General features: G+C 44.3%; 1 protein-coding gene across 4 annotated transcripts in view; it reads left to right on the top strand.

Moving 5' to 3' along the window:
- Positions 1-15,363, top strand: part of LOC147892238 (inositol hexakisphosphate and diphosphoinositol-pentakisphosphate kinase VIP2-like) — a 248,985-nt gene that overhangs the window by 203,053 nt on the left and 30,569 nt on the right. For all 4 annotated transcript variants that reach the window (XM_087388899.1, XM_087388900.1, XM_087388901.1 and 1 more), the window contains one exon: positions 9,744-9,825. In XM_087388899.1, the coding sequence (XP_087245025.1) occupies positions 9,744-9,825 (82 nt within the window). The remainder of the gene's footprint in view (positions 1-9,743; positions 9,826-15,363) is intronic.

Genomic DNA, 15,363 nt, shown 5'->3' with positions numbered 1-15,363 from the left:
AGAGAGTTTCTAGTTTTTTGGAAGTTTTTGTTTCTTGGCTTGCTTGTTTATTTTTGCTTAGTCACCTGCTTCGTTTCTTCTTTATTTCTTGTTTTCATTATCTTTTGTTTTTTTGACGTATTTTAGTAAGCACTGGGTTTGCCCAAGAGACTCCGCGGGTCTTTAGAAACCCAGTATAGCTGCTTATGCTTGGGCACTGATGACGACATAAGTGTTGCTTTGCTTGCTAAGTATGTCTTCCTTTTGTTTTTCATAAAAGTTTTGTTTACCTCTTTTTTCTTCTCTTTCATTTTCTCTTTTAATTTCTTTGTAGATTTTTTATCTTTAGAACAACAAAAATTCTAAATTTGTATGATTCGACTTATTCTAGTCTTACAAAGGTATATGTCTGGGCTGATGCATCCAAGCTCCCTTCTCAAGAGTCTAGCATGTCTGGGCTGATGCATCCAAGAGAGAGAGAGAGAGGGAGGGAGGGAGGGAGGGAGGGAGTATATTAAAGTCTTCAGAAGACCAAAAGGCTCTATGAGACTGAAAGACACTGATACAATGAAACTGATGGGTGGAGCCGGTAAACATGCCTCAACACCGAGGACAAATACATCCATAACCAAATTCATAATCCATAACCCTCCCCCCCCCCCCCCACACACACACACACACTTTTTTTTTGGTAATATCGAGTGCTGTATTTATATGCTCTTAAATTTACAAGACGGGAAGTCTCCAAAATAGAGAGTATCCCAAGGATCAGAAACATAAAAAGAAAAGCTCTATGCAAGAAGCCTCCATATCACCCTCATGGCAGGCATCATATAAGGATTGCCGCAATGAGGCTCGGAAAGATTCATATGACTTGTGAATCTGCCGACCCAAGTATGCCAAATTATGCTCACTCCAGATTGTCAAAAGAGCCCAATATCTCACCCAAGAGAGAAATAGTGAGTATTGAGACAAAGACCTCATAAATCTACCAAACAGCCAGAAATGTTTCCCAAATCTGTGACTCGGGAAACAGAGTCCAAGATGATCTGAAATTCTTCCGAGGAGGTTCCTAGAACACTGGCAGTGCCAAAGCAAATGAGGGACAGTCTCTGAAGGAGCGTGACATCGTAAACATGTGGATGGTGCAATGCGACGTTTGGCAAGTGTGACTCCCACTGACAATGTGCTTGTTATGCATCTCCAAAGAAAAAGTCTTTGTTTCAAAGGCATTTTACACTTCCATAATATTTGGAGATTCTTCCGCCACCATGAGAGGGGCTTCCTGATATGCCACAGAGTATTAGCATATTGCTGAATCCATGGAGCAGGCTGAAGAAACGTGTAGGCTTTGATGGAGGTCAAGGCAGGTAGAGGAACAGGATGAGAGCATGTAGCAGAGGGTTGCAATTGCCAATCCATAAGCCTGTCTGTGTCAGCCACAGGGGGAGCAGGTAGAAAAGGATGTAACAAATCAGCAATTTTCTTCCATATCGACCTATGGTGCATTCCCAATGCATAGGAAGCAGTGGCTTGAGGAAAATATAAGACATAGCCCTGATTATCTACTACATCATGTATATATCTAATTCCCAGTGCATTCCCAATGCATAGGAAGCAGTGGCCTGAGGAAAATATAAGACATAGCCCTGATTATCTACATCATGTATATATCTAAATCCCAATTTCATGAGATTGTATGCCCGAACAAGTTCTAGCTTTACTGTAAAGCTAGTGGAATGTCAAAGATGGCACTCCAATGAATACTTTCTTTCCTTATTGAGTTTGTCGCCGAGCAATTGTCAGGAGCCCATTTGACCTTAGAAAGTACTTGTTTCCAGTCAAGTATCAGAGCTGTAGAGAAAGGACAGCCAAGTATCTTCCCTACAAATCTCCCAATGACAACCTCCCAATGATCTCTAGTCCAATGACCATAAGCAGAAGTCCTCATGTTGACACACATGGATGCTATCATACAAGTCCATGGCTGTTGTTGGCAAAAAAAAGTATGGAGCATAGTCGCCTTCCTTGCAAGTACATGATATCTTATATTAAGGATATTAAGTCCACCATGCATCCTAGGAGAGCACACCATTTCCATCTTCATCAATCTCAATGCTTTCACAGCAGTTTTTGTCCTCCATAACATCTCCATAGCTTGAGACATAAAGGCTGAAATATCTCTGGATGACCAATGTAGCAAAGGCAAAAAGAACTGAACATAGGACATTACAATGGACTATACTATTGTGAGCCTGACATGAAGTGGCCAAGTAGAAATTTTCCAGTATTCCAGTTTATGTTGAAGTCTTTGGAAGATCCATTTTAATGGCTACTTCGTGGTGATATGCCATCCTATAGGATATCCCAAATGTCTGACTACATCTTTGGAATGCACCACCTGACCTGGCCAAAGAATAGAATGCCAATCACATTGTTTCAGGGGAAGCAATTTGGATTTGTCAAAATTGACATGCAATCCCGCTACCAATCCATACAATGATAGAGTGGTCATAAGCATGTGAACTTCCTGGGGAGAATTCTGTGGCATAAAGAAGGAATCATCAGCATATGCTTGTGCCAAAAAAGATGCAGCCCCAGGGATTTTAAGACTAGTTATCTGTCCTGTGTTTGTAAGATGATCAAGATACATTAAGAGGGGATGGGTCGCAATGGCATAGAAGAGAGCACTAAGAGGGCAGCCCTGTCTAACTAATCTACCCAATGTCCATGACCGAGATAGATGACCCCTAAGAATGCACAGAGAAGTAGAGCCAGAATAAAGCCAGTAAACTGCATTTGCTATCTTTGGACCAAAGGCTAACTTTGTCATGATTTGAGAGATAAAATCCCATTGTACAGCGTCAAATGCCTTAGCCATGTCTACCTGCAATATGAGCACATCCAATATGAGCACATCTTGATGCGAGTACTTGGCATATTCAATTGCAATCAATACATTGGAGATATTGTCATGGATTTGTCTTCGTGGCACAAACCCATACTGATGAGGATGAAGGCCCGCATTCAGTATCCCGTCAAGCCTATACACAATCATTTTGGCAATGAGTTTGTAAACTACAGGCATCAAAGTAATAGGCCTCCAATCTGACATATGGTCACACAGATGTTTTTTGGGCACAAGTTTGACTATGCCATGCTTCCAAGAGTGCGGTAACTGATTTTCTTGCCACGCAACATTGATCATTTGCAAGAGGATATCTTTCAAATCATCCCAAAAAGAAATATAAAATTCCACCGTAAGGCCATCCCAGCCAGGGGACTTGTATTTGCTGAGGTGGAACAATGCATTATCAAGTTCTGTATCAGTAAAAGGCCTCTCCAAAGTTAGAGCATCATCCATTTTCACTATTTCAAAAACATATTGGAGGAATTCAGTCCTCGCGTCAGTCCTTTGATTTGATGGGGAACCAGGAGAACAGAACAGTTTTTGGAAATAATTTTGGCATTCATCTTGGAGATCAGAGAAAGAGTGCGTCCAAGAGCCATCTAGCTTCCTTACCCTTAGACATGAGTTTTTCTTTCGCTGCACCGAAAGAAGCATGCTATCCCATTTCTGCCTTTCCAATGATAGCATATGAGATCTTGAAGTGGTGTTATCTCTTTGCAGAGGGGAATTATTAAAATCTTCACAGATGAATGCATTAGATCTCCATGGATATTTGCTTAAAGAATCCCATAAAGAAGCCCTCATGGCAGAGGTTTGGGAGGCATAGACTGATGCAAACTCAAGAATATCACCATTGACATTACATTGTATGACCATCCATTTGCCACTGCTGTCATTGAAGGCTAACTGAGGCTCCAGCTCATGTCTAACCAGTATGCATACACTTGAGTAGGTGGTGGTACTAGCATAGTATATGTCATAGCCGCCAAAATAATCATGATGACCAACCTTAGAGTGTTGATTATGCTCTTGCAAACACACAATATCTGGCTGCCTTTTATGTACATAATTCCATAAAAGCCTCCACTTTGAGACATTGCAGAGGCTCTGTACATTGTATGTAAAGCACTTAAGTGTTTGATGCATGAAAGAGGTATATACAGTAAAGTATAAGGGTAGAACAAGATGTCAGAGAGGCAAATCCTCTGCCTGCATGGGCTGCATTCCCTCATGATCCATGAAAGAAATAGCATTCTCCCCTTCTTCAGAATCACATATGGGGATGCCCTTCTTCAAAACCCCCACCCAATTTTGAAGGACAGGAGCTGAAGTAGAAGCCTGTCCTGGTGAGGGAGAAGAAGCATCCCATTGACGAGATTGAAAGGGGCGTTGCTTCAATACAACTACCTTCTTAGGCTGTTGAAAACCATCCCAATCAGTTCCCGCAGATTCCTTCATCTTCTCTTTTTCTTTATCTTTTCCTTTTCCAGCAAGTGATTGCACCTGATTAGTTGGTTTGGCATTCTTTGCTCCATTTCTATTTGCTCTCTTAGCTTGCAAATTCTCATTCTTTTCCCGTGTCTGGGGCGGCAAGGCATTGGGAGGGGGTTGATGCAAAACCATTGGGCATTCAGAGGCTAGATGCCCAAACTTATGGCAAGCAAAACAAGCTCCTGCAAACACACCCCATTTCAATTCAAAATACCTTTTTCCCAATTGCACTCCCTCAACTTCCACTGCAATAGAAGGAGGGGTAGGTGTATCAGAGAATGCAGAACCTGTTACGGTTTCCCATAGGGCGTGGAGGACAAATGACCTGTCCCAAGGAAGCAGCCAACAGGCGAGGCAATTCTTCATGCATATAATCGGGGAAGTTAACAACCTCAACCCATACAGGACAATGATGTTGTATAAGACTTTGATAATCCTTGTTTGGGGACCAGGGCATAGCATGTACCATCTGCTTCCCATAAAAAAGGGGAGAAAGTTCAAGTAGCCTCTGCTTGCACAAAGCATCTGATAAATGTACCTCATAAAAGCCTCTAGATGCAAAATATACACCCTCTACAAAGCATCCTCCAAGGATGGACTTAATCCACTGGGCAACATCACTGGCTGCTGGGATTCTTCCTGGAAAGAAAATTATTATTGCAGTTTGAGATAACTTTCTGAGAGGATTCACGAGGGATGGCAAATTCAATTTGTATGTGATCTCTGGAACTGATTTGCCCCATTCCTGTCGTGACTGTTGAAAGTCATCCTTGAGTGTTTTAAACACGTATTGAGCTTCCATAGTAAGTTCATCATCTTGTGATGCAGGCTGTGAAGGACGGCGCTTGGCATCTGTGGGTCTTTCTTTTCGAGCATATGTACAAACATCCGAAGCTGAAGCCATGATTGAAATACGGCAAGGCAAGAAAGACTGTACGAAGAAGTATAGAGGGAAAGAAAAGGAGACAGAGAACTGTACGGTAATGCACAGGAGCAAGACCCAGAAATCGTACGGAAAGGATACGGGATTGTACCGACTGTACGGAAAGCCTGGATTGTACGGAGATTGTATGGAAGAGAACTGTACGGGTAATGCACAGGAGCAAGGCCCAGAAATCGTACGGAAAGGATACGGGATTGTACGGACTGTACGGAAAGCCTGGATTGTACGGAGACTATACGGGGATTATACCAACAGGACTGTACGGAAAGGCCTGGATTGTATGGAGATGCAAAAGGACACGGAAAGGACTGGACTGCACAGAAGTACCAACAAGGTTGTACGGACGTACGAAACTCAGACGTCAGAAGAGTACGGCGATGTAGACAAGCACGGATTTGTACGGTCGTACGAAAACCGTACGGCGACAGTACAGATGTACGGACGGAAGGGGAGCCTGGACGGGATCCTTGGCGAGGCTGGAGAACAGAGGCCGCACTCTCTCACACACACAAACACACTACCACCCCCATATATATAGATACACACACACACACACACACACACACACATATCTATATATATGTAGTTACATACACACATATATATAGATATATTGTTGGAGATATCATAGCCAAAGGGTGTGTTGGTGTGAAGTACTAGGTGATCTAGTACTAGTTTATGTGTGTGAGTCTTGTTTGAGTTCCATGTGTCATCATGGGACTTATCCCATATGCACTAGGTGCTAGTGTGTGAATGAGTAGCCTATATAAGGCTTGTACTTCACTTATCTTGTCATACATGATGAATAAATGAAAACCTTTTGTCATGTCTTCATTTGAGCATCATTTCCTCACACCCTAACCTCTCTCTCTCTCTCTCTCTCTCTCTCTCTACCATGTTTCTAACATGGTATCAGAGCCACCTTCCATAGCTGCCACGTCACCCTTGCCCTAACCCTAATTCGTCACTCTAGCTCAAGCTCCATTCTCTCTTGCAGCCACCTCAGTTTTGCCTCCTTCTCTTACAGTTCTTTGCACTCCTACCTGCCGACCTAGAATCTCCATAGCCGCCTCTTCTTCGTGTCCATTTCTGCCCGTCTAACCTCTCCAAAGCCTTGCTGGTCGGCTGCTCCTGCAAGCTGCGCCTACACGTGTGGAGGTTTGGCGCCTTGTAAGCTAGCTGGTCGGCACATTCTTCAAGGCCTGCGTGCACGTGTGGAGCTCCCCATTGCCGAAATCAAGGTCTCGGTGCTGCTGCTGCATATCCGCCTTCAAAAGAGTCATTTTCGAGGTGTATCAGGACTTCCAGCACATCCAAATAAGGCGTTTCTCTCCTTGAAGACCTGCTGCAGCACCTCAGTGTACTTTGCACAGCCAGTTTTGCATTTCGGAGCTGTTATCACCCATCTGCTGCAGCCGCCTCACTATTTCAGAGTTTCTTTGCTGCTGTTTGGACCATATTGCAGCCGACTTGGTTGTTTGAAGGCTGTTGTTGCACTTCGAAGTATTTTTGGAGCTGTCCTACTTCATTTCGAGGCTGCTGCCCGCCTTCATACAGTTCATGCTTTGGAGCTGCTGCTGCTCACGACGTTTTGGAGGTGCTGACTTCACCTCTACTCCAGCCCACGACTTGCTCCATGCAGATTTCGGACCTCTTACTGCCCCAAAACCCTAAAAGAAAATTTTTGCAATATCTGCTTAGATCTTCGAAAATTTTTCATGGCTTTTATGATTTAAGGGCTCTTGAGTGTTGCAAGAACACTCTCCTTCAAGAAAATTTGAAAAGCCCCAAAATTTTTCAAACCCTAAACCCTAATTTTCAAATTTTAGGACATTTTTGTTTTTTGCATCCCCTGAGCTGTATTGAACTCTTCTGCATGTAGACATTTGGGGATTTCTCAAAATTCATGTAATTTCATTACTATCTTGTACATTCATTTGGGCATTTTGCCTCCTTTGGGCATAATTGCTCAAATTTCAAGATTTTCTTCACATTTGGTGACTCTCCGATCGGCAAATTGAGAGTCATGACATGATCTCCCTTGGTAGCTGCTCCTATGGACTCCATCGACACATCATTCAAGGGCATCCTAGCTGGGTTCTTCAGCGACATACCTCTTCACATTAGGATGTGCACACTCTTATGCGGTAGCTACTTCGGGATCATGGGTTCCCTGGCATAAAATGAATGAAAACATTTCTATGTTTGGTTTAAAGATTCTCTTCCTTGAGTAGTCCCTCTAAAATGAATGTTTGAAGAGTCAATTAGAGGTACTTTGCGCTGGGTTGTCCGCCAAAAATGAATGTATTGTCTTCTACTTTGGTTGATGGTATTGACCACCCAGTTCAGAGTAAGGGGGGATGACGAGTGATGGTCTACCCTTGCCAGTCGCAAGCTGACCGAGAAGTCACTACCACACTGGAGGTGTTGGATAGTTGGACTTGCTCTTTGTAGTATTGCAGTGGAGGGGGGATCGGTCTACTCTTTGCGTGTTGGGTCTCACTCTCTTTGCTCTGAAGGGGGGTTTCGGAGATATCATAGCCAAAGAGTGTGTTGGTGTGAAGTACTAGGTGATCTAGTACTAGTTTATGTGTGTGAGTCTTGTTTGAGTGCCACGTGTCATCATGGGACTTATCCCATGTGTGTGTGTGTGTGTGTCTGTACACACACATTGTCCTACATGGACATTTTCGCTTGATGTACTATTTTTGCTTTTCAGTTTTTTTATGGCTAGCTATCTTGTAATATAAAGCACTCAGATTTTACTAAAAAAGGTGTCTGTGTACACACACACACACACACACACAGAGTTTTTTTTTTTTGTGAAACTAAGAATATCATATTATGGAACACCCATTTTACAACAGGGTAGTGCTCCAGAAAAGAGCCAATGCCCTATCCATCAAAAACAGTAAAAGAAAAGCTCAATGCAAGAGACATCCAAATCCTCCTCATGCAAGGCATCATATCAGGACTGTTGCAATGAGGCCCGGAAGAACTCATAAGGGTGCTGAAGAGATGAATTCAAAAATGCACACACACACACACACACACACACATGTATGTATGATTTAGTTCTATTAAAGTCCATTGTGTGACCCTTCATGATCTATGGGACTGGCGATCAATGTCAACTAACAGTGTATCGGTCTGTGATGTTGAGTCCTGGGAAAGCACATGATAGTTGCCTCTTGAACCACTAATACCAAAGTGTCTCAGGCATTGGCAAGGTCTGCATCATCTCCAAGGGAGGTCAGTAGCTCATGGGGCATGTGGCTCCTACACATTGACTATATCAAGGGTGTGGTCGAGGTTTATCTAGATACGAGTGGGGGCTAGCGGATCTCATCCTATGGCTGGCATGGAGGTGGAGACACTGAAAGTTAGATGGGAGTGCTCAGCACCTAGTGGGCAAGGAGAAAAGGGATAGTGAGATCATGTATATGTAACACAAAAGATCCCAAAGGTCCACTGTACTCGTTCCCCCTCCATGTGGAAAGTAGGTGAGTCCTCTTGATGGTTATCCGTTGTACTCCTCACCCCTCCTTGTAGGAAGCAGGGGAGTCCTCCCGATTGATCTGGATGTTGCTAGTTATTCTAATTCTTTAATGGAACTATGAACCTTGCCAATTCTTTCAAAACCTTATTGTACAGTATGAGAGTACTCTAGTGGTGTATTCATCTTGGATAATCTTTCTCATAGATTCCCTCTGGGTACTGTGTCAAATGTATGGTTGAACTCAAGGAAAACCTGCTCGTGAGGGTGACCTTGCCTGATTTTTCTCGGCCGGTTTACTGATTTTCTCAGTTAGTTTGTGAGGGGAGAAAGGGTGTGAAGCAAGGCCAGGGGGTGAAAGGGGTGGAGCATGGTGTCCCGACAGGGGGGAGGCGGAGACTCGGGCAACTGGAGGAAGGCGGGAGAGGCTAGCAAGGCCAGTGGAGAGGCGCAAGTGGGGATGGAAGGGGTACTGATGGGCGGGAGATGTGAGGGGGGAGACCAGGGCAAGAGCATGCTTCAGTTTTTTTTTTGCAAAAAGATTACTTCATTAAGTATGAATGAAAGCTGCAAGAGCAAGCTCAAATGCGGGAGTACATCATGTCATGCATGAGAGAAAAGGCACTTCAAAAGGAGCTAACAAAAATCCAAGGTTGAGGCTGAAAATGCCACCTCAACCTTGAAGAAGACTCGGAGAAGTACGGAGATCCTCTCGAAACTTTGAAAAAAGTCTCTTTCTTGGTCGTAACATGCTTCAGGTTTCTCTCAAGAGAGAGAGAGAGAGTTGCTATTGTATGTGAGTATAAGCAAATATAAAGATTCCATGCATTACGGCCATTTATGTGAAGTATCTTGTATGCAATTTTAGAGCTAATTGTTCGTGGCTCCAATCAGATTTGTTTTGGTGTGTCTTTGTTTTGTAGGTCTGGGAAGGAAAGTGATAGTGAGGCCGAAGATCTTGAAAATGCAGAAAAACTACGCCACGTGAAAGCAGTTTTGGAGGAGGTAGAATATTTTAAAAGTTGATTAGTAGCTAATTGCTACCTTGTGGGTGATGACATAACTAATCCGTTTGAGGATATATTTGTGGCATGTGAGATGGAAGACAAATATCAATTCCAATTGGCTTTTCTTTTGGCTTTGCTATTGTAATGCGACAAATGTATATTAAACATATCGTCTTAAAAGGTTAGTAGTGATATAATTGTATTCTACCTAGTATCCAAATACCTCTTGTGATTTATAATTGTGAGAGTGATGACAAACTTATTGTTAACTCTCTCTGTTGAAGTGCTTGTGGGTTAATGTAGAAGTGTGCGTTTAGGTCTCTTTGGGATAGATTTGTAGCTTTTTGAGTGGGTGACCTCTTTCAATGTCAAGTGGCTCTCTTATAGCAGCTAGTTCATGATTGTCTCCATGGTAGACATATCTTCCTTTATATAGTTCATGCTTAAGCTTCTCATTCAAAGATCTAGACGCGTTGTGCCAACACCTCACACTTAGGGTAATACCGTTGTCTATTTTTTCTTTTGTAGAGGATTTGTCTTTTTGATTCTACGACATTTAGAAGCTAACGTTGCGGTATTTCTTTTGCTTTGTTCATGTTATAGTCTACTAATTTTGCGAGCTCAAGTAACCAGATTCTGTGTACTTGGACATAATTTGAGTCTTGATTGTTAAGGCAAGCCATGGACCATTGATCCATCTAGATTCATTAAGAGCCTTCCCCTCTTCGTGGCTACGTTGGGACACGACAAGTGGAGATGTTATGCTAACAAAGTTGGGACATGACAAATTGGAGATGTTATTAGTAAATTATACTAACAACTATCCATGATTTTATAGTACCACATTTGAGTTGGCTACATGGTCTTAGAATATTTTGGATAGCATGAACCTAGGGGATGGGGTATTAATTTGGGTATAGCTTAGAGTATGCAAGATTCTCGTTTGCATCATCACTGGGATGTAGTGAATGGAAGAAATTTATATTTGTCTGGATGACTTCACATCACAATGTCATGGTGGATACATGGTTATCAAGTTATGAAAATTTCTAATGTGTTAGCAATGCCACATTGGCTTTTATGAAGAAAAAACAATGTTGCATTGCATGTAAGGAGACATGATTTATTCAGAATTTACTAATGGAATTGAAGCAATCAAAAGGTGCATCATAGGATCCCATAGTTGTACAACTCAAAGATGCCAAAGGGGTGCCAGAGGAAGGATGCAAGATCATTGATGTGCTGAAATCAAAGAATGAACAGCTGAAAAAGGAAATGGCAGCCTTGCAAACAACGGTACAAGGGAAACATGCTGAGTTCATACAACAAATCACGAAGGGGAAGGCATATATGCTTGCATGGAAAGATGTGTTAAAGAAAGACACAACACCAAAGAAAAGGGAGCTCATCTCTGAAACACTTGAAGAAGAAAAACGACGGGGCAGCAAGACTTTGAATGTGCCTACCTGTAGGTGATAGCCCCATGTCAGAGGCCAAAACCCTCTTTGACAAGATGGGAATCAATCTTACTTGTGAATCAGCTCGGAGAATGGGTAAAACAGATGCACCGACAAGGCCCTTGGTTGTAAAGTTACGAACAGCCACAGATAGATCCGCGCTCATGAGTATACGGGCAACACTGAAGGAGCATAGAAGGGAAGGAATGGTGCGGGTGATGGCTGCAAGACAAGAGGGGAAATGGGCAGTTTACAGAGATGGCAAGGTGATCATTCGAGAGAGGGTAGAAAGAGAAGTACGAGATGTAGGAGAAGGGGACAGCACATGACGGTGTCTGAATAATGGGGCGAGTATGCAAAACAAATTGAATATGGCAATGTGGAATTGTAATGGCACCCTTTGGTCTGACCCAGGAGGCTTCTTAGAGACGTACAGTAACAAAGATATGGTCTTCTACACCGAGACACATGAGAGCCCAGAGAGAGGGCTGCCCACCGTGAGAGGATACACATGGGAGTCTGCCCATAGGAGGGAACTAAGGAGGGATAGTAGAGTACGAGGTTCGGGGGGTGTGGCTGTCCTCTTCAAATCAGCTCTCAGGCCACTCCTTTCAGTGGTTAGGAAAGAGGAACATGCACGGCACATGTAGATTAGAGTTCAGATACTAGAGGCACAACCAATCTTCATTGCGGTGTGCTACTTTCTTCCAGACACATCATCCAATGCATGTGAGGTTGCCAAAGAAAGGAACATCCCGTATGAGAGTATACATGATGATATCACGGAGTTCTCTAGACAGGGTGAGTGAGACACTCAGCAGATGCTCCACACGTGACAGGATATGGGCGGCACCTACTTGTGATGGGAGCAGTATATGATCTGATCATATACAACGGCCTTTAGAGATGGCCATCATCCGGTGGACTCACTTGTTTTCCACATGGAGAGGGGGCAAGCACAGTGGACTCCCATTGCCTTCGCATCTCAGATTCACGACTTTGTAGTATCCCCTCCCCTAGTCTCGGTGCTAATCACTCATATCTGACATTTTGTATTTCCACTACTAGGCCAGTCACAGAGAGAGTCCTTCATGTGTCCACTCAGACCCATGTTCACTTTGACCGGACTCTCAATACAGTCTACGTTAGTCACTTATCTCGAGAGCTTTCGACCTTACACACAGAGGAGGTAGATCTTGCTCAGGTTTCAGCCACTTTGGTTTCAATGGTACACGAGGCTGCCATCATATCTTTCCCTACGACTTGACGCACACATGTATCGGCTGGGAAAACGCCTCAAAACCCCTAGTATGATGATGGTTGTAAGGAGATCAGAGCTCACCTCACACGCGAGCAGGCCCTAGGACACCTGACCTCATCTGAGACGCATCGCATCTCACGTCGGCGGATGACACGATGTAAGAAGTGGGCGTTTGTCTTTCACAAGATTGATGAGGTGGTCGGAGCCTTTCGAGGGGGAGACCCGACTATCGGTTGGGGACTCTTATCAGAGGGAAAATGGCCCATTCCCATCACAAACCCAGAGATTTGGCATAGATATGCATGCTTCTTATATGATATCCCAGGTCAGATGCCACCAGATTTGTCCTCTATGCTCAGACCCACTACTTGTCACTTGTTCACTGCGCAGAACGTGAGGAATGCCCTCCTTCGTTTGCACCACCGAAGAGCACCAGACCATGAGGGGCTACGTATATAGCACTTTGCACATGGATAGGAGGTCTTGGTTGGCTCGGTTCTAGCGTAGCTGTTCAACCATGTAGTATGTCACAGATTCCCACCTACTTAGAGCAATACCACCATTGTATCGATACATAAGGCAGGGGATCCCATGGATACTGGGACTTACCGCACTCTCATGATTGGCCACTCTGGCTAAGATTTATGGATTGATACTAAAGAGGGCGATAAATAGTTATACAGAGGACCATGGACAACGGGCTCTTGGGTAGTTAGTTTGCCGAAGACAACATTCCACGCTAGACCATATTTTTACCCTAAGAGCCATCATCGAGGAGGCGAAGTCGAGACGCCAGAAGGTCCACACTTGCTTTGTGGACTTTCGGAAGGCTTTTGATATTGTCCTTCGCTCTCGCCTGATGATGAGGCGACTAAAGGAGCTGCATCTCCCAGAGGTCATTATCTAGTCTATACGAATCAGTCAGAGGGCGAGTCTGCACTCCTGGGAGGCTATCGGATTGGGTTGAGAGAACCATAGGGGTGAAGCAAGGCTTCTCTCTCTCACCGACTCTCTTCGGACTATACTTTGATGAGATCACATCCTTTGTTGATCGACTAGGAGAAGAGGGCTCCCTATTGGCTGATTTGATGGTACATATACTACTTTATGCAGATGACATAGTCATCATTTCGTCCTCAGCAAAGGGTTTATAGAAATGTTCTGCAGAGAGAAGGACCTGACAATCAACCTTTGGAAAACCAAGGTTATGATCTTAAATACATCCCAAGTAGTGCTTCATCAACATCGACGTCGACATAGTTTCACTTACTGTGGGGAGCGAGTGGAGATAGTGTAGTCAGACACGTACCTAGGGGCAGTATTCACGGGACTAAGCTTCACGATGACCCATGATGCCGCCAGAGTACGACTCACACCAGGGAAGGGAGCCCTGGCTCAATTAGACAGTCAGTGCTTCCAGGCACATGTCCAGGATTCACCGACGAAGGGCTCGCTTTTTGACACTCTCGTGAGGCCGACTGCCATGTATGCAGTACCTTTTTGGGGGAGCGACCTTTCAATTACTGACTGGAAGGGATTTGGGAGGATACAGGTTATCATGGGATCTAGGATGATTCGGAGTAAGCCTTTAGTCCCCCATGACATCATGCAGGCAGAGTTTGCCATCGTACCTCTCCAAGTGGACGCCCTCTTCCAAACTGTAATATCTCTCCACAAAGTTTGGGCCCTACCTCAGTGGAGATTACCGAGATTGGCACTAGAGTCATCCCAACGCCTGGCAGAGAGAGGCTTTGATACAACATGGTATGCGTGGGTGTCCACATGGTTTGATAGCCACGGTATCCAGATGGATAGGCTCCCTCCCTTTCAGTGCACCAGTGGAGCTCCTTCCACATGATGAGATTAACCGTGTCATACGGTTAGACCTTCTCCAGCTTCACACATCAGGTTTGCATTGGGCTCTACATGATTGAGATGCGGAGACATAGAGATTCCCTTGTACCACAGGCCAGAGACCAGCTACAGTCGATGCCTTAGAACACCGAGCTAGACCGAGCTCAGACAGACGTCACTGATTTTTACGCATCCGAGCCAGCACCAGATGAGATCGAGGGGGAGCAGCTCGAGGAGATGAGAGCACTATGGATCAGCAGTGAGACCTGGCACCACGATGTGGCTGGATGAGAGACACGGAGACCATACACGACACGTGGGACGACCAGAGCACACACGATTGAGGTTCGATCTATCTGAGTCCTCCTCAGAGGAGACCGCCAGAGACTAGGCATTACTCTCGATGTAGCCCATTGCATACAGAGATCCAGGAGAGCGCCCCCCCGCTACCGCGGGAGACAGCCCGATAGACACAGATACGTGAGCTCTTTGCATCACATCAGAGGACCATCATGGAGCGGGGTTATATAGAGCCTCCACATGTACCCTGAGATCTATTTCTTAGCAGATGATTGCTCCCTTTTTTCCTATTATATATTTTGTACTAGCTTTTTGCATTTTTAGCACTTAGTACTCAGCAGCGAGGGCCTTAGTGAGCCCTTTGCTTCAGCCCACAGTGGCTTGTATGGGTTAGATATATCTTGTATCTTGTCTCATAGACCCACGAGGTCCCCTGAAGACGTTAATACACCTTTCTTTCTTTATTTCTATAGAGTTGTCCCTTTGAATCGATAGTCTAGATCCTTAATCACCTAAGGTCCACTACCATTGTTTTATGACAGTCAACAGACTTCCACATTGGATGAAAGCTTCTTCGCTTAAAAAAATCCCTCGTCAAAACAGCGTAGCTTTATTCTTTTCAACCTCTCTCTCTCTCTCTCTCTCATGCATTGATCAGAGTTAT

Source organism: Dipteris shenzhenensis, chromosome 17, assembly GCF_047967505.1.
Source record: "Dipteris shenzhenensis isolate YYH24624 ecotype China chromosome 17, Dip_SZ_1.0, whole genome shotgun sequence".
NCBI lineage: Eukaryota > Viridiplantae > Streptophyta > Polypodiopsida > Gleicheniales > Dipteridaceae > Dipteris > Dipteris shenzhenensis.
This window is presented reverse-complemented; position numbering and strand designations above follow the sequence as displayed.